Source organism: Anoplopoma fimbria, chromosome 10 (assembly GCF_027596085.1).
Source record: "Anoplopoma fimbria isolate UVic2021 breed Golden Eagle Sablefish chromosome 10, Afim_UVic_2022, whole genome shotgun sequence".
NCBI classification, from domain to species: Eukaryota; Metazoa; Chordata; class Actinopteri; order Perciformes; family Anoplopomatidae; genus Anoplopoma; species Anoplopoma fimbria.
Genome location: NC_072458.1, coordinates 9,434,307 through 9,453,397, shown reverse-complemented (window position 1 = coordinate 9,453,397; position 19,091 = coordinate 9,434,307). Strand labels below are relative to the sequence as shown.

Genomic DNA, 19,091 nt, shown 5'->3' with positions numbered 1-19,091 from the left:
GTGTTGTACTGTAAAAGTGTTTTGCTCTACACCAGCCATTTCTCCATGCACATGTGGAACACTGTCTCATTTGAGTGCCAAAATATGTGTTCGACGCCGGGAACAGAACAGATGATCAGATCTCCTCGAGCCGCCAGCGTCTTCAGACCGAAAACATCTCTTAAATACAACTGGAACAGGAGAAAAAAAACAACTTGATTTAGGGCTGTTCTTCTTCTTCTTCTTAAAGTGTCACCCTTGCCACATTTTAAAACAAGTCATATTATCCCAAGGCAATACAAGTATGTTACGTTCAATATCATTACCATTAGCTACATAAATGTGCAGGATTTGAGGCTCTCACTAAAGAGAAAAAAATCTTCGATTGCTATGTGATTTAGGTGAGACTGAAAATTAAGTCTTTTTCATCTTTTATGATGATTTAAGGCAACACTTTTCAATTAAATGTCTGTCATTTCTGATGTGGCAAATTGGTCAAATTGGGACAGAAGATTAAGTTCTTTGTTGGTTATTTAACATTTTATGTAAAAAGTTCTGGGCTTGCCTGAAAGATATCTTTGCTTCAACATTGCAATTTTTGTGTCTTAGACGTCCACGTGTGCTTGTGCATGATACAATAGTGAACTTACTATAGATGAAAACAATCCAAAATAATATGAAGGTTTAATTAAGATCGCAGAGGGCCCTGTAATAAACTAAAAACATTATCGTTTATATGTGTCTGTTGTGTGATTTACACTTACATCTTGATGCTGCATCTCAACGACAGTCTCGTTATCGTCATAAAATCCAAACTGGCTAAAAATCAGGAGAGGGACAGAAGGGTTATAATGTGTGAACATCACATGAGAGTCATCTGATCAGCCACAACCAAAAAAAGGAAATCTAGCAGAGTGGAATAATGTGTGAACTGAGCAAAAAAAGTGTCATATGACACCGGAAAAAAAGCAGAGGAATTACTAATCTTAACAAGGGGCTTTTCATCAGGGGTTCAGACACAGGACTAATAACTGATTAAATGAATTACTTTGGTGTTTCAGAGGCACTTTAGCACGAGGGTCAGGTTAATGTAACTGTGCGCCTCAAGTGCATATGGCGCAAAAAGGTTCAAGCATTTCAATTCAAAAGATGACACCCTGACATCCACTATCAAAATGCGAAAATCTCTAAAAATCTCATGTGTACTGTGTCAAAGATTACCGTAAAATTGTTTCTTATATTCATTACAAGAAATAATACTTCAGATGATAAGCCCCCAATCACAAAAAACATTATATAAAAATGTTTAAGACAGGATGACCTCACCTCGACTGCCAGGGAGTGATGACTCCATCGTCTGGTCCTCCGATCAAAACCAGCTTTTTGATTTTCAGGAAGTTCTTCTTCCACTCTGAGATAGAGAGAGGTAAATCACTTTATTACACTTCATTTGGGAATGCCTGCAATAACCTTTTGCATTCCAGGGGGTTTTCAAACTGTGAGGTAAAGAACTGTATTGTGTGTTTAGTATGTATATCTTTTTTTTCTTTTTTCTTTACTTAAATAGTTCTATATATCTTACCTCTCAGTCCGTCTCTGTGTGGCTGTAATATGTAAATTTCCCCACTTGGATCAATAAAGTCTTTATTATTTTATATTTTCATAGCTCATTGGTTGTGTTTAAAATAATGCCTGATAATTTTAGTAGAATACTTCTTCCAAAACGGATTTAAAGTCTCCTCTCTGAATAAAACATGTACACCGTGTTAATCAACCTCATACGTTATACAGTTATCATACATTTGTTATACACAAATGTAATAACACTGTTGAAACTTAAATAGTTAATATTATCCAATTATAGACATATTGGACAATTAATTAATGCCTGCTGGTCACAGAAAACAGAACCTCATGTAATTAATGACATTTGTGTGTGTATTCTTGGTATCTTTCATTATATTATGATGAGTTTTCTTGATATTTTTTGTTTACTGTCGTCTCTATGCACCTTTATTTGTACCATATGTGACTAAATAAAAACAAAATAAATATTTTAGAAAATAATTCTTCCTATAAATCAGTTTTACTAAGGACCAGATGATAACAAAAGCACAACGCCTTTTTCCTAGATTCCTATAAGATTTTCTTATAGTCATGAATTCAACCTCACTGCTGCATCATAAAGACAAACACCCACAGATTTTTAAATTTCATTAAACTTATGGATGTGCTGACCTGTTGCGTTTGGATTGGTTCTCTCACTGTTGAGCAGAGCCAAATAGTCACTGCTGTTCACATAGAGGTCTCTGTGGTGGGGGTCTGGAGGAGGAGGACAAATAACCAGTGTGTAAAAACACATGTTAACGAAGCTTTCTTATACTACATCTCATGTCTTTGAGTCTGATAAGATCTTAAGGAAAACAGCACACTGAGTATCTAATTTTCTGTTTTGTCAAGATGAGGAATATAAATTATTCTCACCATTCCAGTAGTTACAGATGGAGATCCTCTGACCAATTGACGTGTAGCAGAGGTGAAAGAGGTTGGACTTCACAAACTGTGGGAAGAGGTACCTCAAGTAGTCTGTGTCTGAAGATACAGAGAGCAGGATGAAGAACAAGCTTCAGAGAAGAAACCAGTCCTTCCCATGATTTTAAGGACACTTGGGAGCAGCGAAAAAAAGTTGTGAACCAAATGCTGACATATCATCACCCTTTAAGTTGGTATTGTGAGCTTGTTAGCAAACAGAAGCTCATTCATACATCCAGCAGTTACTAATAGTCACTCTTTTTTTATCTCTGTTTTGGTCTCTACCAACACCAGAGGGAAATATCTGGTGAGCGACCCCTTTCACGTTGCCACACTGTTTTCATGTTGTCATCTGATAAATTGTTCCTATGGAAATATTGATTATAGGTGCTTTAAACATAATCACATGTTCAGCCTTTGAAGTTGAACCCACCTCCATATTGGCCGGCCTGAGGCGAGGACAGAGAGATGAAAGATTCAACGTTGTGGTCAGGGAGAGTGGAGAGGATTCCTCTGCAAACCAGCCCACCTGTTAAAGTGTCGGCAGAAAAATATTTTTCAGTCTTTTTACCTTTTGGACCAACAGTCAATACAACTACGGTCAGTTATTCCAAGAATTACATACATACCAAGAATGTTTTATAATCTAAAGCAATTACCAAATTTCTGTCTCTTTTGCACTTGCACTAATGCACTCACAGACCTTGAGAGTAGCAGATAAAGTGGACCCCATTTTCTGCGTTTTGCATTATTGGGTAAATAGCTGCCTTGAATCCCTCCACCTGCTTCCACAGGGGCTGCAGGCTGGCACTTCTGTCAAACAAGTCGATGACTGTAACATTTGTTCCAGGATGAGACTGCAGGAGAAAGAAGGAGGTCGTTTAAATGTATAAACAGGGCATGTGTGTGCAAGTAATTTATCATATTGTTGCATGAATAATTAAACATGAACAAGAAACAATCTGGTAACCTCAGTGTTAAAAGCAACTGCAGCAGGACAAACCAAACATCCTCTATAATGTCCTGTAGTCCACAGTGTTTTTAGCAACTAATAGATCAAGATGTGCTTTAAATATTGATTATTCATCATTAGGCTGTTTGGTAAGAACGCAGACCTACTGAAACAGACAGCCAAAGGTCTAGATTTCCGCTTTCTATTTTCTTTTCCTACAGAAATAGTCTGGTTTCAGTCCTTAGCTTTCTAATACACTAGACGCGTGAAAAAGAGGAACTTAATCTTGGTTTAGCCTCATCAACCTTGCCGGAGTCCCCACAAAATCTTCACCACTTCCTCAACTCAACCAGGTTATTTCTAACACCATATTAAACAGTGTGTCATTGTTTTTGACAATGGTGTGTGAGGGGTTTGGAGGATTCAAAACGAAAAATAGGACAGGCCACATTTCACTGTGTATTTTGAAATACATTTACTCAACAGATTTAATCCACCAAAAGGTCTACATTTGCATAGTTTTTCCATCCACAAACTATTGAGAATATTACAAAACAATACATATCAAACTACAGGTTACATTAAACCCCTTTTATCCTAGTTTTAAGTCCTACGTTACAGCACTAACCACTCACTCTCCTGTGGTGTTGCTGCAGGAATAATACAGGGGGGAAAAAACTACATTTTCATTACAAGACAAGACATCTTCTGATCATACCATTATGATAAAAACTGACTAATGTGGCACAGTACATTTTGCATGGCGCATATAAGGTGGTGATATAAGCTGTTCGGCCTGCAGTGTACAATGTATAAGGTCAACTCCAGAAAAACAAAATGTATACTTCACTCCAAAATGTCTACAAAAGAGCCACATTGAACCAGTCTGTTTGTAACGACCACTCACCTCGTTAATGAACCGCTGTAAATGTATAAAATCCCCTGAGCTGTCGAACAAACCGTGGACTATGACCACCGGCTTGTACCCGATCACCGAAGCCCAGAGACACACACCGAGCAGCGGGTAAAGCAACACGGCCACCCCGCTGTACCTGCTCCCACTCCGGCTCAAAAAAGCAGAATAGGAGCCCTTCATTGTAACTTAAAACAATAAAAAATAATCAATTAAAGGTTAACTAAACGAAATAAAGCACTTTCAAATTAAATAAAAACATAAAAATCTTGATGTTTTGGCTAATGTTATGCTGGCATCTTCCTCTCCATTTCTTCTTCCAAGTCGCGTTATAAAAGGGCTAAAAGTCCGCTCGTTAGTGTCCCTTAAATTATCCTGTTTTGCACAAGCTTTATGTTTTTATTGCTAAAAAAAAATTAAACGAAAGCACTAGAACAGCTGCAGAGCTTTGCTTTGGTATCTTTTGTTTGTTCCGGTTTTAAATTAGGTGATGAGACAGCTGTTGGCGTCATTTCCGGTTCTAGCTTCTCCAATCAGCAGCGTGGATACAAGTACATAATGTACAGATAGAATAGTCATTATGAACATTGTATACACTGTGTTAAATAACGCAAAAAGTTAGCATTATTCATGTTATTAATGATTATTTTGTATCCAGTCACTTATTAATAGCTATTTACAGTATTTTACCTGATCAATTTAGACAGGTCAAAGATTAATAGAGCAGAAGGAATGAAAAATATCATGTAAAAATGAATAAAATAGCATTCAATATGTCATTACAATGATTCCTATATATTTAAGGGTAGGTTCACAATTTTCAGGCTTCAGATCCCTATATTTATATTGAAACAGGGTTTGCTTGCTGTAATCATTACTCCTGATAATCCTGGTTGTAACAAGATATTTTCCTAATGCAATCTCAGAGTGATGGGAGATGAGTAAGATATTAGCACGACTTCTAAACCGACTTGGTTTACTGCATAGCTGAAATAGCTCACTGATTTGGGATGCCATAGCAAAAAGCACACTGGTCGATGCAAAACCAACACAGCTCCACCTTTGCTAATCACTGTCATACACTATCTCACACTCATTCACATGAACAAAGCATTTAAATGAGGAATCATGTGATAACAGGTTTTATTAACCAGTCCTGCAGGTTGATAGCAGAGCAAAACCCAAAAGCCTCTTCACATGCATTTTAACATACAGTACCTATACCCTGAAGTTCAGGTCGCCATGAAAGGAGACAAAAGCACCTGTAACTTCTTTGCACTGTCAGCATTAATAACCAGCTTTCTGGCTTCTGGTCTATCTCAAACAGACAAACACAATCAATGGTTTGCATAAACATTTGTCAACTAACTGATGGCAGGGAACAAGAAACATATGTTTTTTCAATATAGGGTTCTAGAAAGGCTACTGGTTATCCCATGGCTTGTAAAAGGAGTGTAGTCTGTTTCAACACAAATGCTTTGGCTTGTTCTGATTAATGATGGAGTGTCAGGATGACTTGGTTTTGCTTTCACCCAGACATATTGTTGCATCCACCGTAGCAAATATAATGCAGCGTGCTTGCTCAGCTCTCGCTAGAAAAGGAAAATGATTTATTGCTCCATCAAAAGCTTTAAAAAGCATCAAAAGCACCAAAGAGACACCTTGCTCAGTCTTAAGAAAATGCTTAGATTTAAACGCTCTAGTGAAGCGTTACATGCACAGAAACATATCTGAGTATCATCAAGACTTCTTCAAAATGTTGTTTTAAGAAAATAACGTCTATTTCCATGTGTAGAGGAATGGGTTTATTCGGTTGGACGTACAACAGGAGCAGCTCTACACAGTAGGCTGCAGTAGCTCCTGTAGCTGACACAAAGTGTCCTTCAGGGTGAGCGCAAGCGTTTCTGCATTTGTCTCCTCGCAGCAGTTGAAGGCGGTGATGGAGAAGTGGACGTGGTCTGCCTGGGGGTTGTAGCAAATGGCGTAACCGTCAGGAACGAGGGGCCCGAAACACATAACGCTGTCTGTGTTCGCTGGCACCTGAAGGAGAAGACAGAGGATTAACACAAGATAATGTATCAAGAGAAAGATTGTTACACCTGCACAAATATAATGTAGAAACTAAGACTGTGGCTGAAATCAATATCACAACGATTTCCTGATATTGATATACATTATAATAAAATATGACATATTTGTGCAAAAAACAAACAAACAAAAAATATTATATATATATATAATAAATATTACAAATAATAATGATAATAATATTTAATAGTCTGCATTTATTGTGTTTTGTAAAAAAAAAAGTGTCAGTGTGTAAAAGTAAATTATTTGAATAGTAAGTGGACAAAAAATTAATTCAGTTTATTTTCAAGACATGGTACCAAATATTTGCTATTTGTTTTCCTCCAGTGTGAAGATTTCCTGCTGTTCAAAAATAATAAATTCTGAGTATCTTTGGGTTTAAACAGGCTTTATAACATGTCAATTTGGGCTGTTGGAACTTGTTATGGGCATGAATCAGTTATCAAGGTAAAGTAAAATTAGTTGCAGCCCTAGCAGATAACAAAATATGCTATTATCATTCCATATCGCCCAGCCCTTGTCGTATAGAAATCATAATTCACACGGTCCTAAAATTGGGTAAAACAATGTGAACCAGAAACTAAGCCACAATAACAGTTCACTACTATTTCAATACCAAGTTAGCACAATACACATTTTTTGGTCTGCTTGATAGATTTTAACCCCACCTTGTGGCCCTACCATTCAATGACACACACTATTCACAATATAAGGATTAAAAAGGACAAAAACACCCTCAAAGTGGGTTTCAGTAAATGGGCCAAAATCAGTGAAAATGACATCAAAGCAGACCTATTTTCGTGTCCTTGATATCCCAAGATGTTACACTTCCTGTTTTAATCTTTTACTAGTTAATCTATTGGTGTTGACTTGAAGTGTCATTATTCATTGTTCTGTATGTAAATTACCCATCTAGACTGGATAAAGTGTTGAAAGGTGAAGTAAAGAGAATCAAGCAGGATGAATTCAGAGTGAATCACCAACTTACACTATATACAGCAGCTACCTACATTGTAAATGGATAATAAGACACAATGTGAAACTAGGACCATAAAAAAAACATGACATTGTGCTGTCATGAACATAAATGCAGTCAAATCAGCCAAGGAGCAAATAACTTACTGTACAAGTCTTAATGTCATCATAAAAAAACAGATGATAAGCAGCGTGATTGTTGAAAACTCCCAAATTCTATTTTGTTGGCAGTAAATGCTCCATGTCAAGAGAACAACATCCCACGCTCAAGAACAACAGAAAACTGCTGATCTCCTGCTGACAGTTCCCTCTAATTTTTTCACAGTATCATAATCCAACAAAACCAAAATTCCCACTTCCTGTTGTGCTACTCGAGTGTCAAAACTTTCTGTGAAACAAACCAACAGAGACACGCTTTGTCACACAGAAACACACCTGCCCCGTTCGGAGTTTCCAGTGTGTTGCGAGGCCGTAAGCTGTATCCATGAAGACTTTGGGGATGCTCCGTCCTTCCTCGATGGCCTGCAGCTTGAGCCCCAGCAGGTGGAGGTCAATGCCGTGTCCTTGAAGTACCTGAACAGAGCAGATAAAAAGACTATTTTAGATCAGTTAATAACAGATGACAAATAAAGGTTGACTTGTTATTTACCTGAAGAGTCATAGCTGTATAGGCATCAACAGCTTCTCTGAGCAGTTGTAACTTTGCCTCTGGCTGCATCACAAGAAAGAAAACACGCTATGATTACATTCTCCTCGCTATTAAACCTCCTGAAAGCAAACGTGCTAAAATGAACCCTGTGTTAGCTGCAGCAGAACAATTCACTGGCTCTTCTCACTGTTACGGACGGATCGTCAAAGGCAAGTATGAACTTGAGCGTCTCATTTGCGGGCGAGCGGATATATTCTGTCCTCCCTCCTCGAAACATCCTCTGGGAGGCGATATCACAGGCAGGGCAGACCTCATTGTGAACTCTAAAACAGGAAAGAACAAAAAGGAATGTAAGTTTAAAAACACAAACGCTGATCATTTTAATCTTTAGTCTTATTTGTTTGTTCCAGGACAAACCGCAAAGAATACAGAAACGGATAACCTCAATTCAAGAATCAAGATTCAATCATTTATTGCCATATCAACCGCGGTTGATTATTAATTTGGTTTGGTGCGCTGAACAACAAAACACATGATGACATAGCACACACAGCAGCAAATACCACCTCGTGTTTGTATGGCTCCACAAATCGGTGGGGATCTCTACGTTTTGGAGCTAAAGTTCCCATAATGCTTTGGTGGATTTAAACAGGAAGTATACTGTTGCCAAGGATCCAGTTAGTTAGCTGTGGATTACAATTTGAGGTCCTGTTTTAAAGCCAATGTTTGTTAAAATGTTGGGAGTCATTAAAATAATGCAGAATTAGTAATTACTTAAATACTGAAGAAAACTTAAAATATGATGATTCTCAGGCTAGTTCTGGACTTACAACAAATGTTTATTCAACATTTGCTGTTTATAAATGTGCTTTTCAAATAACCTGACCTGTATTTATACTAATTTGCTGTGACTGACCTGTAGTAGGCGAGCTGCAGGGCGACCTGGATGAAGGAGTTTGGACTGAGGTTGTGCTGCTTGGGAAGCTCCTTACCAAACCTCTTGAAGTTGAACACGTTTACGTCGAGGTCGTTGATCAGTCTGCAGAAAATTTCAAACATATTATTCCGAACTCAAGGTTTGTTATCTAGCTTTTTGTGGAACCTTTTGTCCACATCTCATGGCTTTCTTCTGTGAATGGAAAGTTTCAACCTGTCAAGTACACAAGATGGGGTTATAGGTGGTCTGACACCTGAGCAGGTCCATTCACTGAAGAAGGCTGTGAGATCTGGCCAAAAGCTCTGGGAAATGTGTTCCCAAGGTCAAGAATGAACCTCCATGTGCATAATTTGTATTGCCTGTTCTTTTACATACTTTTTAGCACTCATAATACAATATAATCAATTACACCTAAATAGTTATAGTTTCTGAAAAATACATTTATAAACACTTTATATTTGCTAAAAAGTACTCTATGATGCCAAATATAACTCTCATTCAAGGTATTTTGAGCAGGAGAAACATCTGTCAGCTCAAATCCACAGTGAATGAAAGGCGTGGTTCAAAATAACGACTTCTAAAACCGCTGTCAAGTCACTGACAGCTTTCTGTTTTGTCAAGGTTTCATTTACACAGAGATGATAAACGTGTTTGCACTGCTGTGACTTTCTTTCAGGCCAAGTTCATTTCAGCTTTGTTAGATTTTGAGACAAAAGCAAACATCTAGCTTACGCTATGCAGCAAGGTCATTCTTTCCTTATCATGAAAAGTAGTCTGCAGAGACTCTATATTTACACTTAAACACTCCACACTGTTCAGGAGAATAAGTGGGGAAACGTACATGTCGAGGTTCTGCTTGGCGTGCTCTATGTCCCTCTTAATCTCCCGGTCTATGTGAAAGTAAAGCTTCTTGGGCATCGGTAAAGGGACCAGCGGCGCTCTCTTTGGGTCTGGTTTCTCACTGCAGTCAAGAAAGCATACAATTATTTTTCACCCTATTATCATGGTCCATCTTGTGTATGCTGCTTCTCTAGTAGGAATCACTGTTCACTTTGGTTGCCTGTGTTTAAAACCTCTCTGTAATGAGACATTAAGCTGAAGCTTTAGCACCTCCTTGGTAACTTTTGGCCCGCACCCTGGTTTTACATGAGATCAATGTAATTCACTTTGAACAAAAGCATCAAATGAGGGTGGAAATGTCTCATGTTGTGGTTAGATTCAAAATAAAAATATTGATGTCTAGTGAATGAGTACAAATTGTGAATCAGTGAGAGTAAAGATTATTAACACAATTATAGAAACGATTAGGATCTAGGTTAGAAGTAAACTGAGTTTGGCTTCAATAGGACACATTTAAAGCCAATAGACATGTGGACAGTTCTTTCATGTTAGCAGTCTTAATTTAATTTGGTCTAGCTTAATTCCCCCGCTGATGTCTGGTAGAAAAAGAAAAAAAAATAGATAAAGAGACTTGACGTATGACATTTTTTGGTGGATAAATAGCAAGTAGCATTCTTTATATACCCAATTCTATATTCTGGTTTTAATCAGGGTTTAAAGTAGACAGACGTTAGCTTTAGCAGTGAATACCTAATGCTAATAGACAATTTAACAGTACTTTCATGTATAAAAAGTGTCCAGAGAGGGAAGACAAAAAATCAAAAGAACAAGGGGAGACTGAAACCTTTGATCCGCCAGGAAAAAAAAAAAAATATAAAAAAAAAAATATAATAAAAATAAATAAATAAATATAAATATATATATATATTCAAAGTAGTTGAATGAGAAGGTGTGTCCAAACTTTTGACTGGTACTGTATATATAACAAACAACACTGTATCCAGCGTGTTTTGAAGTGTGCATCAGGATATATTGACGTCTCTCCTGTTCAACCCTTTATCTCACCAGTACTCCAGGATATGATGCAGCAGTGTTGCTATGGGTGGACCCTCAGCTGTGGCTGCTTCATACAGAAGACCCCACGAGCCGTCCTCGCCCACCACAAACTATTCAAACAAACACACAGACAACAGTTCGCCTGCTGTAACTGCTGTACCAGCCTATCTTGTTTAACCTCTCCTTGTGCTGTGAGAATATCGCTGCTGCTCACCTGCAGCGTTTTATCAAACCAGCGGTTGCCGCTGTTGGAGAACGTCCCGCCTCCATGCAGAACCTGGGCTGCTTTACGGCTGGCATACCTGTCAATCAAAGTTGATACAAACAAAATCATCACACTAAGAAAAAGATCAAGTGCCCAGTGGTAAGTACATTTCACAAGTACTGAACTTCAGCACAGATTTTAGGTATTTTAAAGTATTTCCGTTTTTTTGAGGCAAATAGTACTTTTTACTCCAATACATTTATCTGTCACCTATAGTTACTAGTTGATTTTTTACATAAAATAACAAATTATATGCTTATATGATATGATGCTGTACTTTACTAGAAATCTTCCCTTAATATATTTAAAAATTGGATCCACATTGATGCACTACAACATTACAAGGCTCTTACATGAGCAATGTGGTATTACTACACTGCCATTCTGCCTAATGAGTACTTACTTTTGATACTCTAAGTAAATTTTGCTCATATTATTTCTGTATTTCTACTTAGGTAACATTTATAATTTAGGACTTTTACTTGTAATGAAGTATTTTTAGACAACGGTGTTTGAACCGCGAGTGACTCAAAAAGTGAAAAAGAAAGTTCAAGACAGACATTAAAATCTGAGGGTCAAGCTGCCAACAAGCGGGAACTGCAACAACATTTCAAATAGAGGAAGTGACAAATGCACATTTTTGCTTAGAACCAAAAGTCAACAGACTTCACAATGATATCTGAACACACACACAGGATTGCAAAACATATTTCGCAAACACAGAAATACCCGACCGTGTATTACGAGACAGAGGACGGAGAGAAAGAGTTAAAAAAGTAGGTTGTTTGTGTGAGTGTGTGCGTACTTTTCATCCGATATCCTCATAACCGGAGAATCCAGACACAAGGAGAAAAGTCCCGTCTCTATCAGCCGCACTGACTCCTTGTTTAGTTTATCTGAAACACAAAAAGGAGAAACAAAACCTTTGAGTATTTAAAAGAAAAAATCCTGATCAAATTTAATACCATATCTCTTAATGTATATAAAATTGTCATTGTGCTGGCACAAAATAAAGCAAGTTTGATAAATAAATAAATAAATAAATATCAACACAATTTGTTTTGGTCCAATCTTGGCCTGAAAAATGATTATTTACATATTGTTATGCATTACTTTTGCTTATTCCTGCCCATTAAATACAATTCACATACATGTTGCAACACTGCTCACCAAAACATACCACAGGATTCAGATTGATTTCCATCTTCCGGTTCGCGCTTTCTAACATTTTCAGATGCGTAAAACTTGCTTGAGATAGGTAATTAATCCATCACAATGATATATAAACAGCCTGCTTGTATCGGTCAAAGTCAAGCATTCTTGCATGGGGATCTGGTAACACAGAGCAGATAACTCTACCCTGATGGTGCATTTAAGGAAGCTCTGACATCCAGGATCTGCACTCACAAGCTGTGTGAAGATGTACAGTGAGCAAATATAGATGTGAGGAAAATCATATGATTCGAAATTGGTAGTTGTTTGCAATAAACATTTAACGGTTTTGTAGATTATCTCTCACATATCAAACAAAGCCTCTGCTCGCCTATCTACAAAAAAAAAAATGACATCCTTTCACAAGCAAGCAGTGAAATAGTGAAATGAAATTAGATGGAACACTTTGGGATGTTGCATTAAAGCACGCAAATTATAACAGTATACATTCGTAGTAATAGAGTGTATTTGGATATACAGTAAATGCATCATACACTCATTGAAAAGGTAGTGTATGTCATCCTGTGACTAACCTCTCAGCAGCCGGTTGTAGGCCTGACCCCAGGTGTGACGGTGCTCGCTGGTCAGGATGCCCATCGGCTCTTTGTCCGTCTTCCAGGACTGAGACCTGATCCTCAGCAGCTGGCTGTGGATCTGACTCTCCGTCATACGGGAGCCGTCGCTGTTGTAAACCTCCAGCTGGAAGAACTAGTAGAAAAAGAGGAGGCCATCTTCGTCACGTCTGTCCTCTATAGGTGATTTGATGAGCGGTGCTCGAGGGGCGAAGCTTTCTATGTTGGTTTGGTGTCACCTGAACTAAACAGTCCTCCACACAATGTTGTTTTTATTTACTCTACAAGTTACAGACTGTGCGTGTGTTGTGTTCACTGTAAGCATTTTTGTACTGATTAATTTAACCTCTGGGGCTTTTCTCTTTCACAATCACTTACCACACCGACCTGCACTGCTGCTGCTGCTGTGAACACAGACTACACCTAGACCTCCAACAATAGGTGTATCGATCCTTAAGTCAATCACAGGAAATTTATCGACAATTATTTTATAGTCAATTAATTCTTTAAGCAAAATTTTATGCAAAAGTGCCAAAATTCACTGGTTCAAGCTTCTAAAATATGAATTGCTGCTTGTTTCCCTATTCCTTATAATAAGAAATTGAATATTTCTGGTTTTGTTTCTGACAAAACAAAGTATTTTAATTACTTTAATTTGGGTTTTGGGATGATTGATGAATGATTAATCGAATATTTTGGGAAGCAATCGTAAGATAAATTAACTAAAACAATCGTAAATTGAAACCCTACTTGGGTTTAGAGCTGCAATGATTAATTGATGAGTTAATCAGCAGAAAATCAATCTGCAACTATTTTAATAATCAATTGATTACTTCAGTCATTTATAAAGCATAAATGCCAAACAATTTTTGTGATAATAACATTTCAAATGAGAATATTTACATCACTTCTCATCTTTTTTCCACTATTTATAAAACTATATCTATCAAACGACTGATCAAGAAAAGGCAGATTTATTAGAATATTATTTCTGTATTATTTCTGTATTAAGGTGAAATAAACACAAGTCTATGAGGCTTATCTTGAGTTATAAAAACCGGGATCAGATTTGTTTTGATTCTTCTCTCTGTATTGCTGCCAAAAGTCTATCCAATTTAATAATAAAGCAGCTTATTACATTTATTACAAAAAACAGGTGTGACTGCACAAGACTCAACATGCCTGCAATGTGGTATCGTTTGCAATCTTATAACGGCAATAAATGAGTTAGCAATATGGAAAAGAGAAAATATAAAACCGACAGCATCATCTGTTGTCAACACACCCTACCTGGTAGTTCCTGACGACCGTGATGTGTGTTGGAAAGCGCCGCGAGCGGCCGTGGTGGGCGATGTGGTCGTGTTTGGGGCCGGGGATCCGGCAGGAGGAGAAGAGGAGCGGGTAGAGCTCCATGCACAGAGGCTTCCCTCGCATGTACTCGACCGGCAGCTGGCCGCTGACAGGGACACAGAGAGGCAGACACATGAGTCTTAATGTCAATATTTAATAATGTATTATCATATAGGTAGAACTATAGCTGTCAAATAAACGGAGTGGAGTACAAGAAATATATTTTCCTCTGAAATCTGGTGGAGAATAAGTTTTTAAGTACTTGAGTAAATGTCATTAGTTTCATTCAGATACTGGTGTGTGTGTGCATGTGGACATGGATTGGCATGGAGACTGGAAAGAAACAAAGTGGAGAAAAAAACAAAAAAAGTCTTCAGGAAAAAGTAGAAGGCAGCCAGAGAAAGACTTCTGTTTATCCAGAAGGGCGGGGTTCATACTGTCACACACTGTCAGATAACCAAACTGTCATAAATATCCTGATGTTGAAAACCAAACAGAGTGAGCCAAAGACTTTTACAACTTATATTTAACCAGCCGAGGCTGGGGTAAAGAGTATAAACACAGCAGAGGCGTAGTGAGCTGTTGGCTCTGCACAGATACTGTTACAGACTCTGTGGGCAAATCCATTTCGATTTAGATGCCAGTCAGGCTAAAGGATAAAGCACTAAAATAGAAACTAGTGAAAGTGACTGTGACACAACGGATTCAAAAGTTACTGTAGCATTTGAACAAAGGTTGAAAGATGTTTATATTAATGACTAACTCTAATGACTAACAGGTAATTGTTGACAGCTGGTTTCATTTGCTTTTAAAAGGGGTAACCCCTGAATACCAATACTCACTTTAATCAATCCTACAGAGATATACAAAGGTGACCTATATACCATTAAGTGTGGGTTTTATTGAGGTCAGTAATATAAAATGCTTGTTATGCAGTGATGGAATGTAACTAAGTACATTTACTCAAGGACTGTATTTAATACAGTTTGGGTACTTTATATGAATATTTAACTTTTATGGCACTTTACACTTCTACCCCACCACATTGTGGGTGAAATATTGTACATTTTACTCCATTATTTTTAAACTGACATTTGTAGTTACTTTCCATGTTGTGCGTGTTTTCATATAAAAACACATGATGCACGATGACCTTCAAAAATTAAAAACAGAAATAAAACTTCTTACTGCACTTTTAAGTTTTTAGTTTTTTATAGCTCAATACTAAACAAAGTAGTTAAAATCAGCTCAACCTTAACCGACTACAACAAAACTGCTACTTACATATTTATACACAAGGGATAAATGTAAATATATCAAATATATAAAACACATGAAAGGGACCACTTAGCATAGCAAATACTGTAATTGCTTTAAGTAAATTTTGCTGATAAGCATGAATTTCACTTGTAAAGAATACTTTTACACTGTGTTGTTATTACTTTTACTGAAGTAAAAGATCTAACTATTTCTTCCACCACTGTTCTTATAAAGAAACCTTTAAAACACACGAAAGGTTAACTGATTTAATAATGTGACAGTCAAACTTACGTGTTGATTTTAGCCTTGAAGTCCAGAACTGCTGCTATCAGTTTGGATGCAAACCTGTGTGGAGACAAACATGTTGTTTTAATATCCAACACAGCTGATTGCCATGTCATGACGGAGTAACTGCAGTTGAATGCATACTGCATGCAACAGTATGTACTTTGTAAGGGCAGCTGCAATATGTACTAAAAGCAAAAAGAAAGAGTATGTGAATTAGAACCCTGCTATAATCTGAAATGTATATATTTTTAATTTTTTTATATATAAGTTTAACTTTTTTTGCTTCATAAAGCTATGAGCAACTTTCATTTTGCCGCCTCCGACGCTGTATTCGGTTCTATTTATAAATCCATGGTGTGTATCCAGATCATGTTTAAGGGCAACATCTTGGCCAAGTGTTTTCACTAGAAACAAAGGCACAGCACAAAAATAAACAAACTGATAGTGTCTGCTTGGACTGAACTACCCTGTGTTTAACTGTCTGCTGAACTAACTGCTGAGGGATTTTATTGACAAATCAATGTATTGATTATGAAAATCTTCCCTGGATGTTTTACCGACTGTTTTTCTATAGTTTGTATACGTGTTGTTGTGGACTCACACTAGCTGGCTCCTCCAGCCATTATAATCTCTCCTGGGCAGAGAGATGGCCGGGTTTGAGTGCACAGGCAGCGGCTGTCTGCTCTCCAGGTACGCCCACTGCACCCACCAGGGTGAGATCTACACACACACACACACACACACACACACACACACACACACACACACACACACACACACACACACACACACACACGATAATCAATCAATATGTACAAAGAGTATAGGAAACAAAGGAAGATATTCGATATACATCTATCAATATATATGTGATATTTGGTCTTGGGGACTCATTCAGGTTGAGCAGACACAGTAATAGAAATTGTATTAATTAATTCATTGAACATTTCCGATCTATATTAAAGGAGGTTGTGTTTTCAGTTTATTTGTTTACAAGTTTGCAATAATACCTCAGGGTTAGGGTTAGGGTAAACCAGTTAAAAGGTTTCAATGAAACCTACAATTTCTCATAAATTATTGGATTTACTTGAATGAAAGAAACGTATAAATGTATTTTTTAACGCAAATCAGGATCCAGGTGGTGAGTTTATTTTATTATTCCAAATAAAAACAATTTCAACCATTTTCCAGTACATTCCCTTCTCTCTTATTTTACTTTTTTTTTTTCCTGAAAACTTTTACTGTGAAGCACTCTGTAACTTTTTATTTATAAGAGCGATACAAATAAATCTTTGCTTAATCCTTGTAGTACATTTTTTGTGTTAAAATAACTATAGAAAAATGTGTCGACACCCTGAATCTGTGCTCTGAAATCATGGTTGTGACAGTATACACTGAAATGAGGATGATGGATTGTGCAGCTTTTCTTGTTCACACAGTTTATGTTGGGAATTTTGATTTATGTTGAAGCCTAAATGCTTTGTCCAATACCTAATCAGCACAACAACTTAAAAATCCTAATTCTTACGGATCATTTTCAGTCATTTGGAGCCAGATATTTCAACAAGAAGTGAACAGAAGGTAGTGTCTTGGTTTTTGACACCATTGCTTTGGTCTGTTATATTGATATACAACAGTGCTGTTATACCCACCAATGAGTGCTTCAAACACACCACAGTAGCTCTACTTGTGCTTTAAAAACACACCCATATCACTCTCTAACATCTATCACATTTCCCACACTGAGACAGACACTGACCCAGTTCTTGGTGTGCCTGGCTCTCTTCTCCAGCCCCTCCTGCAGACGTGCACCGAGGCCACCCGGACTGCCGAACTCCTGCACCATCCTGCGGGTGTGGCTGAGCTCCTCCGGGGGCAGCAGCGGCTCCAGGGTGCGCAGGTAGCCCTGCAGGGTCTGGACCAGAGGCGGCACTGGCTGTGGGGGCACGGAGGAGTAGAAACACAGCTCCGGCCTCAAGGAAACCTGGAAGGAGAGGGAGCAGTTTAAAGGTCTCTGCAGAACTGAGTGAAAAGTATTTATTTATTGCCCTGCAAACTCCTCAAGAGTTAGAGATACAGAAGTGTGACCACGGTGCTGGTACAGTAACTCTGCATGTCAGCATAATGCAATGACTTCCATGAAAGTTTGACTGAATGCCAATAAAAGCAAGGCAAGACTAGGGCGTATCAAAATAGTAAGTGTTGAAGATATGACAGAAGAAACATGATCAGCTGCTTCTTATTCGTTTAACAGCACAGTTGCTTTAATAAACACACTGTCAGAAAGGCTATAGGACAATATGTCAACTGTTAAAACTCTTTAGTTAACTAAAAATCAGAAAACAGCTCACCCGAGACAGCCATGCTCTGCAAGTTCCTGGTTGAATTTTCCTCAAAATCATGTTTCCTTACAATGGATATTCCCCTATGTGTTGCATCTGTGATACAACGAGCAGCTTTGGCTTTATATTCGGTCAACTTCTTGTACAATTTCCGCAGATTTAGTTGGTCAAACTGAAGAAAAATAAAGTCCTCCTACTACTTCTTCTTCATGGTGGGCGTAGATGAGACTCGTCGTCGCTCGGCGGCTCCTAGTTTTAAAACATCAGTGCATGCGGAAAAAGTCAATCCCCACCGTGTTTTGTTTTGTTCCTTCAAACTGCGGGCATGCAACGATTCACGTACTGAACTGAGCTGACTGCACAAGCCCGCACACGTGTTGACGTAAAAATGTTACTGTAAACAGCTACGTCGCCGTGCGTCATGTGCATTACCGCATCTCACCGCAGAGTGCCGCTGTTACAACACATGATGAATACAGTTTAGTGCATGACTAACTTGTAACTCCATTTCCCACGATAAAACAATGGTTGAGGAAATATTCAGATCCGTGGGTAAAAGTATGTAAGTACAAGCAGGAAAATGTACTTTACAAGTAAAAAATACTCCATCCCCCGTGAGTGTTATGCTATATATATATATATTTATTATATATGCTCATTAATCAACATAAAAGTAGCCTTATTTCGTCTGTTATCGCTGTCAAAATAGAGTAAAACAACATATCATGTAAGGTCAACATGTTTAAAGAAAGATAATTACAAAAAAATGAACAAGAGAGTATACATTGCAATGTACAATACAACATCCCTAAATTAGGATGTAGAGTTACGGGTGTGAAACGTGTTTAAATTATTTCAGGTTTTCAAACACTAACTAACCA

The 19,091-nt window shown here is 37.8% G+C and overlaps 2 protein-coding genes across 2 annotated transcripts; both read right to left on the bottom strand.

Annotated features, from left to right (window-relative positions):
- Nucleotides 1-10: 10 nt before the first annotated feature.
- ppt2b (palmitoyl-protein thioesterase 2b) lies at nucleotides 11-5,028 on the bottom strand. The gene is made up of 8 exons (XM_054605939.1): nucleotides 4,371-5,028; nucleotides 3,215-3,368; nucleotides 2,945-3,040; nucleotides 2,464-2,571; nucleotides 2,218-2,301; nucleotides 1,306-1,390; nucleotides 744-798; nucleotides 11-170 (listed from the first exon to the last, which is right to left on the bottom strand). Exons 1-8 carry the CDS (start codon nucleotides 4,557-4,559, stop codon nucleotides 27-29), a joined length of 915 nt encoding a protein of 304 aa, XP_054461914.1. The 5' UTR covers nucleotides 4,560-5,028; the 3' UTR covers nucleotides 11-26.
- A 1,138-nt stretch (nucleotides 5,029-6,166) lies between these two features.
- Nucleotides 6,167-18,627, bottom strand: cratb (carnitine O-acetyltransferase b). The gene is made up of 15 exons (XM_054605854.1): nucleotides 18,220-18,627; nucleotides 17,628-17,852; nucleotides 16,470-16,588; nucleotides 15,872-15,925; nucleotides 14,261-14,426; nucleotides 12,932-13,106; nucleotides 11,992-12,082; nucleotides 11,136-11,223; nucleotides 10,931-11,031; nucleotides 9,867-9,986; nucleotides 9,005-9,127; nucleotides 8,276-8,411; nucleotides 8,089-8,151; nucleotides 7,875-8,012; nucleotides 6,167-6,416 (listed from the first exon to the last, which is right to left on the bottom strand). Exons 1-15 carry the CDS (start codon nucleotides 18,268-18,270, stop codon nucleotides 6,213-6,215), a joined length of 1,854 nt encoding a protein of 617 aa, XP_054461829.1. The 5' UTR covers nucleotides 18,271-18,627; the 3' UTR covers nucleotides 6,167-6,212.
- Nucleotides 18,628-19,091: the final 464 nt, after the last annotated feature.

Bases quoted from the DNA above. Each gene is read 5' to 3' on its own strand.
- ppt2b (XM_054605939.1), bottom strand. From the start codon at position 4,559: ATGAAGGGCTCCTATTCTGCTTTTTTGAGCCGGAGTGGGAGCAGGTAC. The intron at 2,572-2,944 runs GTGGGTTCAACT...CTGTATCTTCAG, and splicing joins TCAGGCCGGCCAATATGGAG to ACACAGACTACTTGAGGTAC. The intron at 2,302-2,463 runs GTGAGAATAATT...CTCCTCCTCCAG, and splicing joins CATCTGTAACTACTGGAATG to ACCCCCACCACAGAGACCTC.
- cratb (XM_054605854.1), bottom strand. From the start codon at position 18,270: ATGATTTTGAGGAAAATTCAACCAGGAACTTGCAGAGCATGGCTGTCT. The intron at 13,107-14,260 runs GTAGGGTGTGTT...TTTTTCTACTAG, and splicing joins CGGTCGTCAGGAACTACCAG to TTCTTCCAGCTGGAGGTTTA. The intron at 12,083-12,931 runs GTTAGTCACAGG...TTTGTGTTTCAG, and splicing joins CTACAACCGGCTGCTGAGAG to ATAAACTAAACAAGGAGTCA.